This window comes from Pterocles gutturalis, unplaced genomic scaffold (genome assembly GCF_000699245.1).
Source record: "Pterocles gutturalis isolate BGI_N339 unplaced genomic scaffold, ASM69924v1 scaffold27888, whole genome shotgun sequence".
Lineage (NCBI taxonomy): Eukaryota > Metazoa > Chordata > Aves > Pterocliformes > Pteroclidae > Pterocles > Pterocles gutturalis.
In genome coordinates, this window is record NW_010121312.1 from 1 (window position 1) to 16,361 (window position 16,361).

Genomic DNA, 16,361 nt, shown 5'->3' on the forward strand with positions numbered 1-16,361 from the left:
TTTTTCTGTGTAATTTCAACCGAGTCATTAAATGTATATATTATTAAACCCTTCTCACCCCTTACCTCGGGAGAAGCTCTTTTCCTGACTCGGAAATACTATGTTTAACAAAAAAGAGAAATGAAAGCCCTCCTGCTTTTCTCCAGCTCTGGCAGGCATATTAACCCCAAACAAGCACTAAATGTTTGGAAGAGGCAGGGGGCCCCTGCCCGGCGTGGGGAGGGGGTTGTGCCCTGGGACGAGGACGGCTCTTCCCACAGCCTCAGCGTGTAGCTTCGTTTTACTGCTCTCGGCCACACAGACCTTTTTTAGCCCCGGTTTAAACCGATCCTGTCCCGAGTGACTAGTTGTACCTGTCCGGGCTGTGTATGTTCCAGAGATACCGCCTGGGTCCAGCTCCCAGCGTTCTGATGTTATCATCAAATCGGATTTTCCTCTGCACACCAGACTGAGCCCACTATCTCTCTCTCTCTCTAACTTGTTGCTGCTGCAAGTCTCTAGAGAATAATATGTGCCGCAACAATTTCTCTATTGTTTCCTTGCCTTCAACTATTGTGCCCCTTAATTAGAGTTACTTGCGGAGTAGATCAGAGGGTTGTTCTTGCGACCAAAAAGAAAAAAAAGTTGCAATCCGATATTTTGCCATTATTGATACTACCGTTCTTGTTACTGTTTTCAGGTTCATGAGTTGTGCGATAACTTCTGCCATCGGTACATTAGTTGTTTGAAAGGAAAAATGCCAATAGACCTCGTTATTGATGAAAGGGATGGCAGCTCCAAATCAGACCACGAAGAACTCTCAGGATCTTCCACAAATTTAGCCGACCATGTAAGTCCTGATTTCTTTATGGCTCTTTTTAAGACTTTAACCTGCTTAGAAGGACCTGTCCTCGGTTTCATTGTTTTGTTGCTGTCGTCTATTAGCAGTACTATTATTATTACTACTGTAACCTTTTGCAAGCTGGGATCCCATCTTTACACTGTCTTCCTTCTTGCTTTGTAAAGTTGCAGAAATGCAAAAGGTTCCTTCTGTTTCCATCTGTAAAGCAGGTAGTTTGCAATCGTTTGTAAAGTTTCCTGGTCTGGGCGGCTTGGAGAGCTAGCAAACTGTCGGTTTGATGTGGGGATCGGTGCTTTTTCTTCTTTGCCAACTCTGTAATCAATGCAGCAGTGTAAGGCAACAGAGACAAGAAAGTTAGGGAGAAAGTTTACTGATTTGCTTCCCCCCCTCCCCCCTTGTGAGGATGACAAGTGATGAGAATTATTGGCAATACTACATTGCATTAAAAAAAAAAAGGGAGGTTAGCACAGTAGAGTTTCCAATGCTTGTGCTTTATAGCAACTTATTGTCAGAATATGGACTTATTGCCAAACGCCTGAAGCATCTTCATAATAAAAGACAGTAACCTTGATGAAGCAATTATTAACAATGTATTACAAAAAGCTGGAGAGAATTATGATTGAGTAACCGTAGGTTAGCGGTTGATTTTAACACTTTAGGAGTTGGTGAATTAGTGTTATGTGTGTAGGACTGAACGTTGGTGTGCGTGGTAAAGAGAGTGCCTTTGTTTTTCCGGGTTTTGGAGCGGCTCTTGTGATCCTTCAAAAGATGTAGACGCGGAGAGACTTCGGGATGTGAAGGGAAAGATTGCAGCTGGTACCGCAGAAAAGGGAAGGAATAGCTCTGGTTAAAAAGAGTGGGTGTGAACTCTAGTTTATTTATAGGAACGCATCCCTGGGGGGAAAAGGGGGTTTACACAGTTTTAGATTCAATTGAACTCATAATCTAAATGATACAGTCTAATATTTTAGCGGTTGAAATATTAATTTAACACCCGGTGTGAAGTTAACCATGCTTTCTGCACAGGCGCCTGCCGTTATTTCCCAGTGTGTTAAGAAGAGTAGCTGCAAGCCCAGGGAGAATGAGCTTTTTAGGACCTTTTGTTTCCTTTGAAAACATGCTGTTTGTGTGTGTATTTGATAATTACATTAGACCTGGACTGAAGCTGAATTGGGAGATAAAATAATAATAAATTCTTCTAAATGCCCCTCTTCTGGCACGTCTTAGTTCCAGAGCCAGGGAAATATTTTTGGACCTAAGCCTTAGCTTTCATTTTCTCATTTGTATTCGGTAAAGATTGCAGGACAAGGGTTTTGCGATGTTTTACATTTTAAAGCTATTAATTTGAGAGAAAAAAAAATGTATGCAGAGGTTCCTGAAAGTTTCTCTGCTTATCAGCTATCTTGCACATAGATAATAAACTCTATGAGGCATGACAGTGTTTCAAAAATATTTGTTTTATGGCATTTTACAACCCTAAATTCGTGTGCATGAGTATTCTGGGAGAGTACTAGAAAAGAAACTGAAATGAGTGGCAACTTGAAAGATATGGGGTCGTTGTGTATAATTCAGAGTAACAGGGGAAAAAAAGTACATGTTTCTCCAGTACAGTTTCTTTACAATAGTGTTTTTCAAGTGGAAGTGTAGAAATGGAGCATGCTTATGTTTATATTGAAGAGATTAGATAAACTAGCCTGTTTAAGGTTCTGGCAGATGGCGAATGCTCAAGCCAATTTGCAGTGCTCCATTATAATATTTAAATTCACACACAATGATAGGACAGAGGTGGAGGGGGTTAGCATTTTGATAATTTGATAACTATTATCTTCCCTAAGAAGAATCTCCTCTTGCTTTCATGGCCCAAAAAACAAACTCAAATAAATATGACAACCCATTTATCTTGCACCCGTTAGGGTTTACCACTTCATTGGGTATTATAATTTAAAGCCTTTTATTTCCTGGAGATTTGAGCTATAACATTTTTACTTTAGCCCCCTGCTATTTGTTTTGAAAGGAAGCAATAATTTGTGCAACCAGAACACCAACTGGGAGATTAAGAGTTGTATCACATAGTTACATTTCATTCATGCGTTTTGGGAAATGTGTCTCCTTATTGGATTTTTTTGTTTGTTTATTAGCTTGTTTTCCCAACAAAACTTTAATACTCTTTTATAGCTTAGTCAAACTACCGTGTGTGTATACACTTATATTTACACTGTACAAGGTTCCAGCAGGAAAAAAATCCACTTTTATTCATAAAGAAGGAAAAACTTTAAAAAAATGTCTAACATAAACATGCAAGACTCTTAAAAAAAGGAGGTATCATTTGTGAGCATCTACCTGAAAATGTAGTAGTTCAAGCATGCAAATTTGTCCAATTTGACTCTCCAGGTTTATTTTTTCATTTGCTTTGATATGCATATTTAATATATAGCCTCAGGCTAGATCTCATTTGGTGAAAGTTGGTGCAGGGGTGATGATGAGCCACTTCAGAAGGACAGAGACAGCATGTTGTTTCCTCTGTTTTATGCATTGGCCCACTATTCTGATCCGTGGGTCTTCCCCTCATGGTTTTATTTGCACATGAAATACTGGGAGCATTTCGACTGATTGGCTATGAATAATGATAGCCAAAAAGAAGTGTAGTTTAATTTGTCGTGTGCCAAAGTTTCTCTTGTGGAGGTGACAGTTTGTGACAGCTGTTTGACACCCTAAAAATCCATACACCTCTATTCTTATTAAGTGATATAATGCTACACTGTGTGTGTTTAATGTGAATGCGAGGGGTGGTAGCGGTGACAGTGGCAGTGCTGAACTAGGAACTAAGGCAGCTCTCAGTTTTATTCCTTTACTAGGCCTGAAAACAGGCATAAGGGAAGGTAAGAGAAAGAATTGGAGGATTAGCCAATATTTACCATAAGACTTTAAATGGGGCACACAAATAGTGCATGCTTCCCTTTTCAAAATCTACTGCTCTACTATTTATATAACTTAATTGGAAACCAAAACCAAAATCAACAAAGGAATGAACTCTTCAGAGATATACCTGTGCTGGAAAAGGGAGACAGCTGTAAGCGGTTGTGCTGTATGTGTTTGTTAATAAATGTGTTTATCAAATTTTATTTTAGTGCGCTATTAACTGTTATGTAATACAGTAAGTGTAAAGGGTCCAGGGACTTGGTAGATCAAATAGTGCAGTACTGGCCACAAGAAGCTGAAACTTTTGTTATTACTCTGTTGTGTTTAGTAAATATAACAGCCCATAATTAGTGTTTGAATTTTTAACACCCTCATATTTTTTTTATTGCTCTGAGGTATTAGCTGTAGATGGGAAGAAGGTAATTACAGCTATGCCCTGGCTGAACCGGACCAGTTGGCGGGGGTGGGGGAGTGGAATAGAAAAGAGGAAAGAAACCTTTCCAGCTGCAGTTCAAGTTGAATTTCCCAGTACAGACAATCTATTATTGTTCAATATAAACATTCTGGGCCCTATCCTGGATTCTGTGTATGGACTGAAATACCTGTTGAGATTGCCAACAATTATTTTCTTCCTTTCGAGCTATTAAAATCTGAAAAACATAATGCTTATAAAATTTGGATACTTTTAAACTTTTTTGAGCATATGATAGCCTTTTGTACTTTAATTACATTTCTTTTGTACCTGGCTTCACCTGGTGCCACACAATTCATCCTTTAACACAAACCTACTTTGAAGCCTAGTAATTCACCCATAGAAATTTATGGCTCTCTTTCCACTGGCTTTCATGGGAGCAGGATCAGGGCCTCAGTCTTTCTGATATTTGTTTATATGTTCTAGTTAATTTGCAGCTGAGAGGTAATAATATACAGATCATAATTTATAAAATATAATTAAAAATGGATAGAGATATACATACGTCTCTTTCTTATAAAAGGACTGTTGACAGATTAGAAATCTGATGCCTTAGCTGTAGGAGAGAAATATTAGTTTGAATATTAAACCTGTCAGCTCTCAAATGAGAAGAGACTTCCATTTTGTACTTTCGGACATACAGATATTTTATATTTCTTTAATATTTCTTCTTGAAGAAAGGTCTGTACAAATTCCTGCCATCTTCCTGGTGAGAAAAAAAAAATAGGGTAGTATATATATATATGTTCCAGCTCTATAATTAAACCTTTAGGTGGGATTTCTCTGAGTAACAAGGAAGTAATCGGGGGCTGATGCTGCTGTTTCCAGGTATGCCACACTTTGTTGGACTTCAGTGGGAGTTCTGAGTATGCCAGAAACACAGAGTCAGACCCCAAAGGTACCCTGTCTGTTTGCAGAGTGTCAGAAGGGAAACAAAGTAGCTAACAGCAACAATAATACGGCAAACTTTTTTCTTTAGTGACCAAATTTCTTAGTATGCGGCTTAAGACTTAGGATGTTAGGGTAGGCCCTCTGCTTTCTGAAGGGCCGAGGAGCACCAGGAACTTCCCGAGGCTGTAGAGAACATTCTATAGTTCCTCTTTTTGATGGGCCAAGGTACTCACAGCTCAAATTCGAGTGCTTTAATTTTTAACTATGTTCTCTCGAACTGAACCAATAATGTATTTCACTTCTATTTGACACCAGCGTTCCCTCTTTGGTTTGAGTTGTCTATCAGTCTAGATGAAGTGTAGCCACACAGAATGACGTAGAAGGACAACTGAAGAAAACAACAAACCCCAGATTTTTCAAGTCTCAGTTCTTTGCTGACAGGTGGATTACATGTCTGATTTCAATCTTAATTGGAAAATACAAAGCACACCATTTTTCCGAACATTGCTACATTCCAGGAGTGTCAAAAATTCCTCCTGACGCTTTCCTCAAATGCAAAATCAAGGACAAGAATTAAAACTTGTACATATATACTCATACATACACAAATACCTGATAGATCACAATGCCTTGTGTTTTGTTTAAATTGTGCAATTCTGATACAAAAAAGTTATCATATTAAATATGTATCTGTAAGAAAATAAACCTTAGTAATATCACGAGCAGTCTTTTTTGGAAAACATACATATCATGAAAAATTTGAGTTTTTCATGGCTCACTTATTTGTTGAAAGTTTCTTTACATAGTGAGTTTATTATTACTGCACTTCACAGATACAATCCTGAACTTTGTACGTACAAAACACAGACACGGATGCACATAGATGCACACACACAAACACATGCGCACGTATGTGTAGAGGCTTCCATGTCCAGTGTAGTAGATCATCTCTTGATGTATGGTGGTACTTAGGTCCAGATTTTTGTGGTGTCAATCATGTCAGTTGTTCCACTATGTTTACAGGTGTTACTTGTAAGAACAAGGTGAGCAGGATTTGGCCTGTTTTTGGGAGGCAAAATGCCACCTATATCAGTAGTTCAGTTCAGTTCTGTGTTTGCAAAATTAATTTACCAGTGTGACCTCCAGACCTCTGAGTCCAGCCATCTTCACAGAGAATAAGCTCTATAGCTCTTTTAGTTTATTTTACAAAAGCGAGTTGTGTTTTATTAGTTCCTGTGCAAGATCAATGTTTTTCTCCATTTCATCTGATAAAAAGTAAGGACCTGATCCTGTCACCATTGCATAGAGTTAACGTCTGTGAGCCAAATCTTGCTCAGTTTACTCACATGGGTATCAGCTGGCCTGATTGATTTTACCTCCCAGTTATAAATAAGAAGCAAATTCCTTATGGTTAATTGAGTCTTTAATATCACCATAAAAAGCAGTGTGAGATCAGAATCGGCTCTAGTGGGACTACATACACTCACAAAATTTATCCAGACTTTGCCCAGTGGAAATTCTGGGTGTATAAAGTAAGAATTGCAATTTAACAGAAGGTTATTCTATATGAAATTTTTCTATTGCAACATCTCTGTTGAAGAAATCCTGTAGCAGTTAAAAACTCTTACACTTTCCACCAGATCTGCAGCATCGACAAAAGCGTGACATGTCAGATTTGCCTTGTACACCAGGAGACTCTTGTCTGTTCTGTTGCTTTTTTCTAGATTTAGCAAAATTCAATGGTGGTGCTAAATCAATTTTTTTTTTTTTTTTTAACTTTCAAGGGAAAAAACACCGGCAAAATTTTGTTTTCTAGGGAAGGCTGTGTGTGTAAATGAGAAACAGTGGATAGCAGCGGAGTGATCTCCTGTGGCCCTGCTAGTACAAGCTTTCCCCATATTGTCTCCTGCTTTTATATTAATTACAACTTGCATTATCAGCTGCAAGTCTGTAGCCCAGCAAATAGAAAATACTGCCCCTGGAGACTTAGCTTCTTGTATCTATTTTCCATCTCCTTCTATTGTGCTCTACTCAGTATTCGCTGCTTTTCTCCTGGTAACACTGCTCTTTAACACAATTAGGTAAGAGCAAGAGGAGCACCATATTTGACTCCCTATTATTAAAACTACTGGGAATAGACACATGTGTGCTGTTTACCTTCTACGATATCTGGCATTAGTTTAGGTCATATGTGTGTGAAAATTTTATAGTACGCACATGTACACAAAACAGGCAATTGCATTTTGGCAGACATCATCCACACTCTTCAAAGTGTTTCTGCAAAGTATATTACTAGACTTGCAAGAAGATATGAGAAGTCATGCTAACAGTTTGTGTAGTTTATCCAAAGTTATCTGTTTTTCTGGGTTTTTTTGTTTGGTGTTTTTTTTTTTTCTTTTTTACAGTGTGATAGCTTAGTTTTATTTAAATGAATAGAAAAATTGCAATTAATGGTAGTGGGCTTTAGATCAGGATCTCTTTAGGTACCTAAGCTGTACTGATAAAGCGTTTCCAGTGAAGTACACTTTAGATGTGTCGTTTGGTCTCATTTTTTTGTGAAGACATACATAAAATAACTGCTTATGATTAGGCATTTGGCCAAGAAGTTTTTCTTGAGGGATGCAAAGTTGGAAACAGTTTAGGGGAGAAAAAGAGAGAAGTTCACTGACACGTACAATGATCTTAGTCCAAAGCAAAAGAATGCTGCTTTTTTATGAGGCTGTAAACTCCACCCCTAGAGTTATTTGTAATTTTTTATAATATTAGAGCCTAGCTATTTCCCTCCCTTTCAAATTCCTCCAACATTCTACCATCACATCTTGCAAATATCCCATCTTATTATTTCTGTCCTTCAAAAAAATTCTGCCAAATTGCTTCCTCAAGAAAACCGTGTCACAAAAAAATACATTGAATTCCCAATCAATACAGTCTGTCTTTCTAAAATGGGATCTACAAACTGAGGTCAAGAACAACTCAGCCTGGTAGAGACAGCAAGTGTTTTCAGCTGCGGGAAGTCTTATTCAGTGATCCTTTCCAAATCGTTAGGCCAGTCTAGCTTTTGAAAAACTGTACGATAGGTTTTGGATGACATTTGCCTTAAAACATAGCTGAGGTGTTACTAGTTAATTATTGTAATTTTCATATGTGTGATAAAGGAGCTCCATCAGCAGCCAGCTCAAGAGAGCCTGCAGTGCATAAAATTAACACAGCTCACTGTGTTCCCTGAAAAGTTTAGCCTAGGTGAACATGTTGCAATTATTACATTTTCTAAAAGAAGGTTCCAGCCTGATGTTGTTGGAGGGCTAAACTCATGCTATGCTATTGTTTCTTTCCTTTTTCATGTATTTCTTCTAGCTCTTTATCTGATTACCATCCGGCAAACAGCTGACGCTAAGAGGCTACAGAGGGCTGAAGAGCTCCTGTCTGCTGTTTGCCTTCAGCTTGAAGCTATTTGAGTGGCTTCCTAACTCAGAGATAAAAAGAGAAGCTCATAGGCACAACTGTGTTTTAATCCAGGCTATAAAGAAACTTGCTCAGTTCTTGCATTTTATTTCCATCTGAACTTTTTGCTAACCTTATTTTCAACTTTTTTGGTTTTTTTTTAATAACATCTGGGCTGCTTAAACTTTCAAGACTTCTCATCTTTCTTGTTGTGCTTTTCTCCACCTGTAAAATGATGGTAAAAATTTTGTTTTGTTTTTAAATGAAATCGTGGGGGGTTACAGTATTAAAAGTGATTTCTGTTACCTAATTACTGCAACAACCTCAATGAATATAACATATTATTTCTTGGTGAGGTTTTTTTCCATGCTGCGGGAGCAAAAGTAGAGTAGTCTTCTAGGTTTTAGAGGGGGTGGTGGTTTTGTGCCAGAAGTGCTGTTGTGCTGTCTGTTGCACCGATAGGTTAGGTGAATTTCAGATCCTGGCCTGTCTTCTTATTTTATTCATATCTTCCTGCTGTAGAACCACATACGTGGGTGCACGTGTGTGTCTGTGTAAGGTGAAGAGGATTTGGATCCTTCTTACCCTTTGGTCACCTAGGGCTTTACTGGGAACCTTTTGAAGTCACAGGCTCTTCCCTTTGTCTCTGCTGTGATCTGGGTCAGGCCCGTTAGATTTATGTTACAGGGTATTGTAGCAAGCCGTTATCTGGCAGTTCTATTTTGTGTTGCTGTACAGCATGTGGTACTAATCAGTGCTAGGAGATTACTTTGAGATATTTCAATATATATTTTGGGACCTGATTCCAATCCCACTTACACTGAATTTTACAATGGGTAAATCAGTTGATTTTGTTGAACTTATTCCGACTACACGTTAGGGTAGACGAGGTCAGAATCAGTCCTGCTCAAAGAATTTACTCAAGCTTGTCACTGCTTTTAGCATCTCCTCGTGCTTTAATAGTCCAGTGTTATTTCACAATGCAGACTTAAAACACAACCAAACCTAAGAAGCAGTAATTTTTTAAGGGAGATTTTTTTGTTTGTTTTGTTATTGAATTATTATAACGCGCCTGATTTAAGTTGTCACATACAGGTGACAAGTAATGCAGGTCCAGCCCCTAGTCTGATCTGTTTCATGTGTTCTTGCTCTCCTTTTCTGCCAGAGGAAATTCCATCTCTTGCCTGCCTTCATGTGGTGCTGATAAAGCTCTTCCTGTACAGTAGAATTCCTGTTTTCCTTTAAGCAACAGCAGGGTATTGGGAATGATCAGGAAAGGGGAGGAGGACAGGAGGAGAATACACTCAACAAAGTAGCACTAAACTGTAACATTAAGTTTTCCTCACTTACCCTTTTAAATAGCAGCTCCTTGCTCAGGGAAAGCCAATACTCAATAAATTAGAAAGCTCGCAGGATTTATGTGACTCAAGTACAGTAGTTGAGGTCTTACTTAGCCAAGTTTTGCAAACTTCATATGTCTGTCTTCTGCATTCCCTTTTGTCATGTTTTATGCATAGTAATGTAGAAAGAATTACATAAAAATCACTATACATGTTATTTTATATAATCACCTGGTGGTTAATCTTGACAATACTTGTAAGTGAACTGTTAGAGTGATACATCTAGAATGTCTTTTTAAATGTGTCATGTCAAGGTGTGGGGGGGTGAGGAAGCATCTTTTCTGGTCTATAACATCTTTCAGAGGAAAGCTTGCTTTTTCTCTCACAACTTCACATTTGCTTGAAGTTTTCCAGCATTCAAATGGGTGAGAGAGAGGGTAGGGTGTGAGGACATGCTCCTCTCCCATGCATGTTCTCCTCTACTTCTTGAAACAGTTTCCCCTCCTCTTCCTCTCCCCTCTCATCTCTAGTCAGTCTGGAAAAACAAAGTGTGGGGAGATAGTTTGCATACCACCTGTTCTGATCCTAATATGAACACCTAGTGTCATCAACTGTGCAGGTTGATGCTTCTCCCCTGTATAGCCTGTTAAAAGACTTAATTTTTTTTTCTTCCCTGAAATACTCTTCTGCAGTACTATTCAAACAATTAAATTCAGACAACTCTTTGGGAAGTTGGAAAAAGCAAACAAAAAAAAAAACCAAAAAAAAAAAACCCCCAAAACAAACCTGTCCTTTGTTTCACAAAGTAAATCTTTGTACCTCCTCTGCTTGTCTTTGCTGAAGAATTATTGCACTGTGCAAACAGTATAGGTGTTTGGCACATTTCACAAATGCTAATGTGTATACTTTTCCCCCCCTCCTCCCTTCTTCTCCTGGTTTTCTTTCTGTTCTTCATTTGCTATTGGAATGGGAACTGTGGAAAAAATTCCTTGGCACTCTGACACCAGAATCCTTCATCTTGGAGAGACCACGATGATGCAACCTCCACGCACTCGGCAGGCACACCGGGGCCCTCCAGTGGGGGCCACGCTTCCCAGAGTGGAGACAACAGCAGCGAGCAAGGTAAAAGGTCAAACTTTTTCCCTCCGCAAAGTAGGCATGACTAAAATAACTCCCGCTTTTTTTATTATATCAGTACATCTGTCTTAGAGTAAACATGGAGTGGCAGACTTGCAGTATAATCAGCTGTAACTTAGGGAGCCAGTATTTCCTTTTCCTAAGCCACTTCACTGCATTTTATTATTATTTCAAAGTGAAATATCTAATCTTCAAACAAGCTTTGTAATAACAATTGATTAGTTCTGCCAATTCCTTTACAAATTTGGTTATCTACAGTTTATTTTTGTGTGGTGTAAGTAAATGTAATGACAGACATATTCTCCAGCTGTGATGCAGTTGTTTGAGCTGGGTTATAGATGGAGAATTTAACCTGTAGTTTTAGCTAGGGAAGAGACTCCTATATGAAGTCATGAAGCTACTAAATTATACAGAGTAGAAGTAAAAGCCAAATTGGACAGAAAAATGTGTCTTGCAATGTTTGCTTGTGTAGACTTGTTTCTGCTTCTGAAAATCCAAATTCAGAATGGTAAATAGAGATCTGTTGGATCTATACAGTGAAGCCTTCTCAAGACTTCAGGAGGCTTGATTGTTCTTTCAGGGGTTTTTGTTTTATTTCCTACTGCATTGCACCTTGTGTGTGGTCATCTGCATCCATGCTGAGTGAGTGTCAAAGGCTGTCATTCTTACGTTATAGTGTTTTACACTGGCTCATTAGAGATATAAGTGACTCCAGAAGGTACAAGAGTCAAGCCTCCAGTGCTAAGAGTTGGGTAAAGATGGTCTACTGTCACTCTTGGATCTTGACTCAGAATTGAACATTTTAAGGCCAAAATTTAAGGTGAGGTCCATTCCTGTTTTTCTTTGTAAACATGGTAAGCCTCAGCTAGTGAGTGAGTCATTACCTTTATAAGGTCTTCTGACATGCTCCCTCCATCTCGTGCATCAGCAGCATTTTGCTACCGTGTTTCCCCCACATGGAGGTTACACATACCAAACAGAGCCAACTGACAGCTCTGCCATCCGACTAGGGATCCCAAAACTGGAGAAGGGAGCAGCCTTAAGGGCTAGAGCCGCCGTGACTAGCCTCATGCTGTGGGCTGCTTCCCACCATGATATTTGTCACGCTTAGACAGCAGAGCAGATATGTGATTTCACATCTCTTACATGGCCCACTGCTCAGCAGAGTTAGATCCCCTCATCTGCCTCATGATCTGCTGTCGTACGCATTGCGATTCTAGGAACTTGCAAAGTTTGTTTCTTGTAGAGTGGTTTGGGTTTGTCTCCTATTTGTATGAATTGTTTATACATTTGTAATGTTATTGCTGATAGAAAGCAGCCATGGCACAGGGTGTGATCCAACTCCAACATGAGTCACGCAGGATTTTTTTTCTATGTGGTTGGACTGGAGCTGCATGAGGCCCAGAGTCAAGTATTATAGCTTCAGCAGCTAATGAAAGGGAGTGCTTGACTGCTAAGCAGTAAGTCGGTATTATGCCTATTAGCTGGCCATAGGCTGTACTGTTGATCAAATGTTTGCATTGTGTATTGTGGCTAGGATGATTGGTGTGGCAGATGATCACTTGCATACTTAAAAAAGATTCCTCTGAGTCATCTGCCACAGTGTGTTCATTCCACCCCTAGGTAAGAAATTTCTTCACACCTGTATCTCCACTCTGCCCCAGCAACCCCTTAGAAACTGAAGAGTTTCTTCATCGAGCCATGCTTGATGGAGAGAAATCACTTATATCGACATCCAGGGATCTTGCATTTCACTAGTCTCTTGCCACATAACTCAGGGTGCTTGAGAAATATTGCTAAACATAAGAAAAATTAGTTGATGATAGCTACACCAACTTTCCATTGGAGACTGAAGTTTCCGGTGGTATATATGATTTAAACAAACCTGTTACACTCATTTCTGCAGAAAGGGCCAAATCAGTCACTAGTGCTGCCCAGTCTAGCAGGCTAAAACATCACTAGCATGCTTCCCTTTGTGCTCGGTTGGGCCTTTTAAAGGGAAGCAGCCGTCCAGTGGCAAATCAGCATTCCACTCAGCTGCTGGCAGCTGAAAGATGTATGATCCTACAGCACTGCCAAAATTCCCTTTGGAGACAGCTTTGGATTGCTCTCCCCCTCTCATCCTTGGGAAAGACTAAATAGAGGGAGGCCTGTATTGAATTTTCCTTATGCTTCCTTGAGGGGGGCAGGATTTACTTTATAACTTGTGAGCTGGCAGTGAGTCAGTCTCAGGCAATGCCAGGATGGGTAGATGACCTCTTGAGCTGTTCTGGTGCAGTTACTTACTTGGGTCAGTTTGGTCTCCCTGCAGTTTTGTCAAGACCTTCCTCAAATGCTGCTTCGAGTATTCCACCTGCCCCAAAGGATTTCTTGGGAATGGGAGCTCACTAGAGAATCTAGGGTTACATTAGCAACTTATGGTCTCCTCCTCTGATGCCTCCTGGCACCAGAGATTGATTCAAAATAGAGTCCGTCTCTTCTGGCTCTTGGGAGCACTCCTTCTAGGGGGTCTCTGCTTTTGCATTCTGTGATGTGCAGCTTGTGATTTTTATTTTTTTTTTGGGGGGAGGGAGGGGGGTGGGGAAGGGAGATGCAAAGGAACTGCTTAAGTGATGACACTACTTTTGCAGACTTTCTCTGCATAAGATAGATCTATTTATTGCACAGAAAAATCCATCCGTAATTCTTAAACTTGGAACCAAACACAAAAGATGTAGGCATTTTGTATGTTTGTGGAAGACAGTCTCTCCATGACAGTGGATGACTGCCCTTTGGCATCAAAAGGGTTAAATCTAGTCAATGTTTGGTATTATTAGAAACATACTGGCATTGCAAGAGTTAAGGAAAGGGCCTTCAGGTAGTAAATGTTGAAAGATTATCCTAATTTTATTAGTGGTGAGTGTCTATGTTGTTCTTAACATGTCACCTCACTTGTTCAACAGAAAACTAAACTATACAACATATTGATCATCTAGCAAACCAAAGTACTAGTGACCTGTGATCTACCAAGCATTTATTGACTTTATCCCAGTTCAGATCTGCAAATGCAGATCAGTGTCATGTAATACTATTTTAGAGATTGGTAATTATGTAGCAGGTCTGATCAACTTTCCCCCTGCACTGGAAAGAGTTAAACATATCCAGTAATAAAAATAAAAGCCTCTAAACATCTTACAAAGGAGAAAAAGAAGAAGCTGATTTAATGGTCTAATGAGGCCATCTTCCAGAGACTTGTTTTGTGTAGGGCTTGCTTTGACCTTTTGCTTTGCTCAGGAGCCCAACGCTTCATTTTTCACATTCTTGCAATTACGTTAACGCTTCAAGCATTTCTGACTCCAAGTCAGCTAGCAACACCAGGCATAACTCAACACTGTGAGTTTTTCTCCTCTCTGTAGATTCATTAACAGGTCACCGGGGTCCCAACTGAAATTTAAAACTGACTGGTTCTGTTGGGTTAGCTGAGTTATAGCAAGGGAGATGGCAGGAAAGGGGCTGAGAGAAGGGGGCGGGGAGCGAGAAGACCCTGGGGTTTTTGCCAGAGAATATATGTGTAGAAACCTTAAGCGGAAGATTAAAAGGTGTGTGTAGCTTTATCATCCACCCTTTTCTTTGGAGGGGAAAAAACACATCTGAAAGTCTTCTGGGGCATCGTGTTTTCCTTATCCTTTGTGAAACAAAGTTAAAACAGCCACTGCCTTTACGTACATGGCTAAGTGGCTTCTAGAATTCAGCATCCATTTGTACCACAGTGATGGATATGATGCTCCCAGACTTTAATTCCTATTTAATCTCTTTATGGGATATTTCAAATAATGAATATGGCAGATTATGCATGAAAAGTGGCAAATAAATCTTTCTATGGTTTAAAAACATGTGGTCTACAGGAAAGCACCAGGGAATAGTTTCAGTTTCATATTTTATGATACCAGGATTGTATACCTGATTTGTCATGTTCTTAGTTCAGTCACTCAGAGTCTGATCCAGCCAAATCAGATGGAGGCTGTGTTTCTTCAGGACTTCTTGGGAAGTTCAGCATCTCTTTAGGATTAGGCTTGGGGTGATAAACTTGACCATAAGTGAGAAGCCACAGACAAGAAACTTCTAGGTTATAGAGCAGTAAAAATAACAAAGGGTATTGCATCCACTTTGCCTTACCCATGTGAGTAGTTCATCTGTGTGTGGTATTTTTGGTTTGGTGTGGTTTTTTTTTAATTGTGCTGAATGAAGATCTGCCCCTTTATAAATAATATCTGAGGATACTTCCTAGGGCAGTATCTTAAAGTAGTTTTGAAACACTTTTTTGACAGCTTAATGTTTGTCCCACAGATTTGTCCATAACAGCTTTCTGTGGCAAGGGCTCATCACCTGGTTTGGGGTAAAGTCAACTAAGATGTTGGCTGAAATTATATATTCATCCCAGGTTACATCTCTGGTTTGATGCATGTTGGAAAAAATAGGTAGTCTATTTCTTATTAATTCTTGTAATAATGATGGTCTGCAAATCAAATTTGTTTACAAAGCTACCTGATAACACCCAGAGACTTGTCTTATTGTAAAAACTATACTGAAACTACCTAAAGCTTTGAAACAAACTCCAATAGTCAGAGAAAGGAGAGGGGATATGTTGTTAATAGGAATAAAAAAAAAATGCATTAATGCAAAGACTTTGGAAGCTTAATATCTAAAAGCTAATGCTAAAACTTGTTTTTCCTAGTGCCATAGGAGCTAGGTAAGCCTGCTGAGGCTAGTATGCATATTCATCATAAAGATTCAGAACATATCTTTATTCTTTTGTATTTTTACCTATAAAGCTATAGGGTATGGTTTTATTGGAAGAGAGCTGTCTTTTGTAAGAAAGGAAATTCCTAATAGAAAGGCTTAAGCATCCAGACTGTGAAAAATCAAACTTGCTAATAAATAATGCTTCACTGGAGATGCATTATTTCAGAAGGCACAGCTCTCATAAAGGTGAACTGTATGAAGTATGAAAAACTCCTAAAGAACAATGACTTTTTTCAGCTGAGGAAGATACAGGAAGAGAGTAGCCCTTATTAATTCATCTTTTCCTTTCAAGTTTGAGGGGCCCATCCTTGTGTTGATATGTATGAGTAATTCCCATTAATGGTGATGGGAGTTACGCATGTGCACTGACAGAAGAATAGACCCCTTAGTGTTCAAAGCACATGAAATTTACATTTTTTCCATTGCTGTAATTGAGATGTTGACAAATTGGAGAATATTGATGAGCCTTTGTTTTAAGTATTTCTTGCCAAGTTTGCTTTATTTTTTCATGGTTTGAACAATGGTGTGGGTTCAGTAG

At 39.2% G+C, this 16,361-nt stretch overlaps 1 protein-coding gene across 1 annotated transcript in view; it reads left to right on the top strand.

Moving 5' to 3' along the window:
* Window positions 1–679: 679 nt before the first annotated feature.
* The window catches only part of LOC104464486 (homeobox protein Meis2), a gene marked incomplete at both ends in the record, with an annotated part of 45,611 nt that continues 29,929 nt past the window's right edge, over window positions 680–16,361 (top strand). The window contains 2 exons of the mRNA XM_010077206.1: window positions 680–829; window positions 10,912–11,026. Coding sequence (XP_010075508.1) covers window positions 680–829; window positions 10,912–11,026 — 265 coding nt within the window. The remainder of the gene's footprint in view (window positions 830–10,911; window positions 11,027–16,361) is intronic.